The 7,581-nt window shown below is 43.0% G+C and overlaps 1 protein-coding gene across 1 annotated transcript; it reads right to left on the bottom strand.

Moving 5' to 3' along the window:
- Window positions 1-1,022: 1,022 nt before the first annotated feature.
- mogs (mannosyl-oligosaccharide glucosidase) lies at window positions 1,023-7,421 on the bottom strand. Its single transcript, XM_030061825.1, has 5 exons — window positions 7,329-7,421; window positions 5,733-6,096; window positions 4,785-5,008; window positions 4,428-4,621; window positions 1,023-3,727 (listed from the first exon to the last, which is right to left on the bottom strand). The coding sequence occupies exons 2-5, from the start codon at window positions 6,079-6,081 to the stop codon at window positions 1,957-1,959; spliced, it is 2,538 nt and encodes an 845-aa protein (XP_029917685.1). The 5' UTR covers window positions 6,082-6,096; window positions 7,329-7,421; the 3' UTR covers window positions 1,023-1,956.
- Window positions 7,422-7,581: the final 160 nt, after the last annotated feature.

The raw sequence follows: 7,581 nt of genomic DNA, 5'->3' as shown, positions 1-7,581 counted from the left end.
GCTGCCAATGGAACTGGCTCACTGGTGTTTATTGACGATGTGACTGCTGATGGAAGCAGCAGGATGAACTCTGATATTTATAGGGATCTACTATCTGCTCAGATCCAGCCAAATGCCACAAAACCGATAGGACGGCGTTTACAGACCTCAGTCTAATTGAGCATGCCTTTCACTTGCTGAAGACCAAACTGAAGGCAGAAAGACCCACAAACAAGCAGCAGCTGAAGGTAGCTGCAGTAAAGGCTTGGCAGAGCATCTCAAGGGAGGAAGCTTTAGTGATGTTGTCCACGGGTTCCAGACTTCAGGCAGTCATCGACTGCAAAGGATCTTCCTCTAAATACTGAATATAATTCTTATAATTATAGTTACGTATGCTATGTATAATTTGTCCAATTACTCTTGAACCTCTGAAAATGGTGCGACAATTTATAAAACTAGCTGTAATTCCTAAACAGTTAATGCCCTATTTTTTCAACCTTTCAAACACCTACCACATGCATACATCAAGAAACTGCCTGCACAGTATGATGTGCATTTTTAATGCTTTTTTATTGCATGTATCATTGAGACTCCAACAACTATGCAGTTAATAAGACTCATCTATGCAACTCTAGGTATTCTGTTCATTGAATTCCTTTTGCAAGCGAGCCAGTTAAGATATCTTACTGAAGATAACATTGTTCCAGTCAGAGCTCTTTCTCATCACACTATTTTTGGACATGGATTGATTTTGTTGGCAAATGTGAGTGCGACGACAGAATAAGCTTAAAAATCGAAGCCAATTACAAGCACCCAGTATGGTGGAGTACAAGGGTCTGAGGCGTAGTGCCCTGACAATGTTCCTGCGACTCTAAAGAAGTTCTATGACAGAAAATAAGAGCTAAGGCGAAAAGATGATGGTGTTTTTCAGTCTCCTGCTGTCAAACTATGACTGTAGCTACATGCTTAGATTCAATAAATGCTATATATTTACCTCAGTGGAAATAACATACAAACATCAAAAACAAGTTACAGTACGACAAAAAAGTTCAATATTTAAATCATTTATTGTTTCCTTAACAAAACAAAAACAATGCCAGTCAAATTTCATGTTGTTCCCTGCCAGTCAAACCACAGGTTCTGTATACAAAATACGGTTGCTTTTAGAGAAAGAAAACATTATAAAAGCTGTGCACTGTATAGACTCTGTTTGAAAGACTGTGATCAAACAGCTTAAATTAAAAAAAAAAATTCAAACAGTTTAAATTCATTAAGACAGCAGAGAATTGGAGACATATAGCATAAGGACAAACATGGCACTATTGAAGACAACGGCCCTCATTTGTAAAGTGAACACACTACCCACTCATTTGCGCTCTCATTTTCTCAGAAAATTGTTATAAATTTGTTCACAGTTGTACATGTAAGATCATCCTCATTTCAGAGGTGGACTGGTGATTTTCTTGTGCATGACTCATGTTCCATATTAAAGCTTGCTACTTGAGTCTCTGACAATTTCAATCTATAATTATAAATTTTTACAAATGCTGTAACTAACCTAATATTTTATTCCTTCAAAAAAGTTATGCTGCTGTAACTTCCTTTTAATAATTGTGTTTTGAGGACATGATATTTTAAATGTTCTTTGTGTAGAGATGAAGCATAAAGCTGCACTGGGCTCTACACACAGCTAGACTGTGGTACATGCCCTTCTCAATAAATTGGTATGCAGTCATCCTTCATAAATTACAAATAAATTAATTGACGGGATACCTGCATGAAACCTGTAGATTTCATTAAAGGGCACTGCTTCTGTGGTTGTGTCACTGGGTTCTTGAGAATATGCTTTTTGTCAGCTGGACCTTGTGCTCAGTGGTTAGGGAAATTTCATCAATCAAACAACTTAAATCATGCTGTTTTTTTCAGCAATACCACAATAAATGTGGGCCATGAACACTTGAGATGAGACTTCTAGTGTCAGTACTGTTCAGCCATCATTAACACTGTCAGGGCTGACCAGCCAGTGAAGGGGTGACTTCCTTGGCCCCTGCCAGTGCTGTCATTATACTGTTCCCAGATATACCCTGTCTCAGCATACTGTCTGTAAACATTGTTGATAATATTAGTCCTAAGATCCTGATAAAGAGCAGCTGCCTTCTCCTGATACGGCCCTTTAATGTTGCTGTAATGATGCAGGGCTCTGACTGCCAAATAGTTGATGTTGATCCATATCGCCCCCCTCCAGTAGGGGGCATCGTGTTCTGTGTTTTGCTTCATATACAGGCGGTCAGTCCTAGAAAGTGAGCGCAGGCCATATGGTGTCCACAGTTTATCAGAGTGTCTCATGTCTCTGAAGATATGCTCTAATTTGGGTGAGTCCGGCTCAAGGATTTGCAGTAAGAAGGGGAACAAGCTCACATAACCTAAAGCATTAACATACTGTAGCGTGGGGTCCCGGCGGACAGAGCGCACCAGCCGTGCCACAGGGAACTGATGCCGAGGCTGCCCGGGAGGCACATACACTTTCTCCAGCTGCAGAGACACGTCTTGGGTGTGGTTGCCGAAGTCACTGAAAGCACGGTGCTGTTCAGACCAGTGGATCTCAATCAGTAGATTGTTGTCACTGAGCACCTGGTGGGTCTGCTCATACTCCTCATGGGACTCACCAAGAAGCCGTGCTATACGTGCCATGATTCCTGAGGCCAGTGCCATCCAGCAGTGTAAATCCACATGGCGTTCATCAGCTGATGGGTGTGAGGCCCGTGGGTAGTCGTCTAGCCCAGACGTCAAAGTTTTGGGATTGAGGAACAGATTGGTGTCCTTGTCACGTCCACGCCAGCGGTAAGAGTTGGGTTTGGGCCCTGACTGTGTGGTGTTGTACCATTCAAACCAGGTTTTGAGTCTGGGGAAGAGCCGTCGGAGGAAAGGCAGCGTTGGCTGAGATGCTGCCGTGTCTGGATTTGAAGAAAGCTGCTCAATAAGTTCCTGAAGAGCCAAGAAGAGAGTGGGTGGGTTGGCATTCTCATTTCTCTGGACTACAAATTCTGCTGGGACCTTACTGCGAGCCTCATCTCCAAGGATCTGCTCACGGGGGATCCAGCCCTCCATATTAATAAGATCGAACCAGTGAGCAATAGCCTCCCGTGTCACCTGGGCATCCCACTTGCTCAGCAGCAGCTGGTGAAACCCCTCGTCCCAAAGAAATCCTCTGGGGAAGAAAGAGCGCGATGGAACGGCAGTAAATAATGCACCTTCAGGGTAAAGGAGCGGGTATTCATTGTAGAGTGACTGAACTACGGATTGTCCATAAAAATAACCCATTCCACCTAACATGTTGCTGAGTGCCGCCTTGCTAAACTTGACATGCGCCTGGCTAAAATTTTTGCTCTTAATGCCAAAAATCTTCTCAAATTTAGCATCAAATGCAGCTTTCCTCTTCTCCAGTTCCTCAGTCATGGTTGTCCCCACCAGCTGGTGGGGACGGTTGCGGAAGCTTCCAGACTCAAATAAAACTTCAATCTGGAATGGTGTCTGGACAGTGACCTGGTGAACCACAAAGTCACTCTCCTTCCTGGTGTCGGCAGGTTTCTGTTGGTGTTGGTGGTGGGGAGGCTTATAGGTGTCTACAGCAATGTAATGTCTCTTCTCACCTGAGGGCGGACTGTAGACAAACCTGCGGTTGAGGCTGTTCTTCACAATGTCAGTCAGCTTTTCAAAGCCGGGAGTGAGAGTCTGTAGATAGTTATAACTGAAAATATAAGAAACTACTGTCAGCCACACTGTGCATGTACCATGTTGCTGTCTGTCCTCTTTAAGCACCCAAACAAAACTTGAATACGTGTAAGAGGTCAATAACTCTCATACATATAACCTTATCTGCTGTATGTATGCTGTGCTTTAACAAAATGGATCACAAGGCGTAAGCTTTTACTCTGTCTCACATTGCACTATACACATAAAGGTTAAATAGCAATTGCTCATACAAGTCATCAATAAAATTAAACCTGGACCAAAGGCTCCTAAGAGTGAAACCCAAATGCAAAAAGTTTTCTACTCTCTATTATATCTCAAAAGAATATCAAGAGAGCACTGCTCATTTTCCCATCCAGTTTAAACAGCTGTTGCTAAATAGCCTAGTTGTTGCTACACACAGGACATCTTCTGAGCTTACTGTTAAGCTTTTTCTACACATAGCCTTTCCTATTTTCTTTTATTTCTTGACTGGATAAATTTAAGCGATAGTGCACTATTTTATCATATTCCATTCATTTCAAGCATTATATCTTCTTTTGCTGCTCATCTTTTATCTTAATAAAATCCTCTGATGCACTGGCAGTCACACTGAATATGATGTAGCCTCCAGAATCCACCACAATCACTCTCTTTGGAGACTACCTTGCTAGAGATCCCCATGCCCTTACCATTTCCCCATGTATTCATAAATTTACCTTGCGTATTTAGCACTGGATAACTCTCCAGTAACAGGTTTGCGGAACGTGATTTTGAAGTTGCCAAGCTCTTCAGAAAAGCCTGTGATGGACCCCAAACGATTTTTTTCCTCCACATGGGCCTCCAGGGAACCTTGTGTATCTGCTGCTGCGTAGAACATGAGGGAGATGACTGGCGCATGAGGGGCAGAGCTCTGGAGGGCAAACAAAGACAAGAAATGAAACATGCCTTTATGATTATTGTTTCAGACAGGAAATTTTAAATACAACCATCAACTGCAATGATTTTGGCCAGTACTCATCTGAAAATCAACATCTGCACATTAATCTAAACCAAGCTTCATTCTCAGTTCTCACATGCTGTTTGGCAGTGATTCTCCAGGTCCAGTCTCCTCCATGGTCCCCACCCATCCTCTTGACAAACTCCGTGGTCAGTGTGAAGTCATGGTCTCGGATTTCCTGGACACCAAAGGTGAGCCCATCATGCATCAGCCAGCTGTAGCTTGGCAAACGATCACCCTGCTCACATGTGTGCCTCAGGTTCACGTCAATGTCAGAAAACTGACGCATCCACATCAAGCCTATGGAGACAGAAGAATTCAAATAAATTTAATTGGTAAAACGGCACCAAGGACACAGAAATATAAAATTATATCTAATACAGTACTATTTTACAATAAACTAGGGATGGAATTCAGCAGAAACCTCCCAAAACAATAAAATTCATGACATAAATGGGTTTGTATTGCAGTTCTGTGAGTATTGTGATTTGATTTTTTTTTGCAATTTTCAACTGTTTAATTCAAAAACATTGGATAATGGGAAACAGAGGAATTACACTTTGAATAGGTCATGTTGTCATCTGAAGCAGCAACATTTGTTCCACCTCAAATAAAATAAAAATGCCTGACGTATCGACAAAATAGCCGTTCAGAGTCAGCATGGCAGAATAGAAACTGTGATTTGGAGCTGAATAGACCCCCCACCAAAAACTCCCATTAGCTCCCGTTCATGTAGAAAAGCTAACTAAATTATTGGTTACAGGTTCCAAAAGATGTCAAGTTAAAAATTCACCATCCATGAGAACAATTTTCACAGCCAGCTCAGTTTTAAGAACAGGGCTGCCAAGTTATCAACAGTTACCTACCAAAGTGGCTGACAGGCTAAACAAATTTTACTATATTGCAATAAAGATTTTTTTTTTTTTTGTATCAGAAATCTATGAAATGTTAACCATCCCTGAACACATTTGCTTAGTAACACAAGCCAGAGCAAACGAGGGGATAACAAAACAATTCCAGGTACCTGTCACAACTGATCGTGGACTCCTGGTTTTCATGCCAAAGTACACCTGAGGCCTGTATGAACCCCAGAACCTCTCAGGGGACACCTTGGCAGTGGTGCTATTGGCATCAAGCACAGGAGGCGAAGGGTGCAGAGTTACCACCCGTTTTGACAGGGCGGACCGCATGTACAGGGCATAAAAGAACCAGATAAGGCTAAATATGCAGAGGCCGATGGAGATATTAATGAACACTTGGCCGATGTCAACTTTCTTTTTCTTCTCCTTGCGGTGAAATGCAGAGGGTTTCTCATCTTTCCTAGGAGGGGGAGCAGCTTCACCGGTGACAACCCTCTTCCTCTGTCTGCCCATCCTGCCCTGCTGGAGCTGGGGAGCAAGATAAGCAAAGGAGAGAACTGGATTTACCGTTGATATATCAAATCACGTGGTCTATTATGCTGACTTTGTCGATGGAATAGTCAATTCAATACTACCACGATACTGGGTGCTCATTCAATATGGATTGCCATTCAAGTATTGCAATTCAATATTGCAATTTATTTGAATGTTTTGTTTTCTGAATTATCCTCTAGTTTGTGGACGTCAAGTTTCTTGAGGCTCTGACTACGACTTGGATTAACATCATCACACATGAATAACACTGTGTTCACTGAACTCACACGATTCGTTACAGCGTTACAATCAAACCCATGCAACTCCAAGACTGTTTATCCCCCGGTATACACAAATACACCATTTTAGAATAGGCGTCCTGCTTGCAAAAACCTGCATGGTTTGTGGCCAAAACTGCATGGGATTGGCATAAGGTGGGCGTGTCTGAAAAGGGAGACCCGTGTGTACCAACTGAACCCATCTTCACTGAGATATCTTAAGGTCAGAGGTCAAGGGTCCCCTTTGAAAACAGCCGTGCCATTTTTTCCCTCGCTAAAATTTATCCTAACTTTGGAGCGATGTTTGCTCCCCTAATGATGAAAATCTTAATAGAAAAAAGAATCGCGAGACGTCAGTGTACCCCCACCCCACCCACCCACCACACACACACACACACACACACACACACACACACACACACACACACACACTCCTACGAGACCCTATTCTCTTATGCACTTTACTTGATGTATCATAAAGCTACTTTACAAATGCATGTCCGTGCCTGGGAGATAAAACCCAGACGTGTATCCTGTAACGTGAGTGAACGTCAGCTGAGGCGAGAGGCGGCAGCCCAGCAACACCATGCATGGCTAAACAGGTTGGCCATGTGTTGCGGTTTAGCCAGGCTGCAGACCGTGTTAAAGTCAAGCTACACTCATGTGCAATATCGACCATTACATACCAAAAAAATAAACCCTCACACTCGTTTTAATACGTGGTAGTAAGTCGCTACTACAACCCGGCAATGCAGCGCTGCCCGCCTGCCTGTGGTAACGACATGCTAGTTTTAGCTAAGCCGAGTGACTGGCTGTACAGACGGCTGTTCATTGTGTTGTATTTGTATTAAATTTGCCGAGCGACCAAAGCAGCGTCGGGTGACGCCGCGGTAGCTGTGTGTCAGCTTAAAACATATTTTAAAAAAAGACTAAAGGTGTTTCACTAACCTGTCAAAAGACCAAGAAGTCTCAGCTGCTCATTATCCGTTGCTAGCGTACTCCTGCTAGCTACTTCCTGGTTACGTTTGCACTGACGTGTCGTGTGCTCACGGTGTGTATGTGTGTGTGTGTGTGTGTGTGTGTGTGTGTGTGTGTGTGTGTAAGACTGACAGAATTATTAGGCCAGCACCCCTCTTGCTAGATCAAGGACACGTTATAGATACTAAAGTGATGGGTGTGTGTGTGTGTGTGTGTGTGTTAT

The sequence above is a fragment of the Myripristis murdjan genome, chromosome 1 (genome assembly GCF_902150065.1).
Source record: "Myripristis murdjan chromosome 1, fMyrMur1.1, whole genome shotgun sequence".
Classification (NCBI taxonomy): domain Eukaryota; kingdom Metazoa; phylum Chordata; class Actinopteri; order Holocentriformes; family Holocentridae; genus Myripristis; species Myripristis murdjan.
Note: the sequence above shows the minus strand (reverse complement) of the source record. Positions and strands in the feature narration are given on the sequence as shown.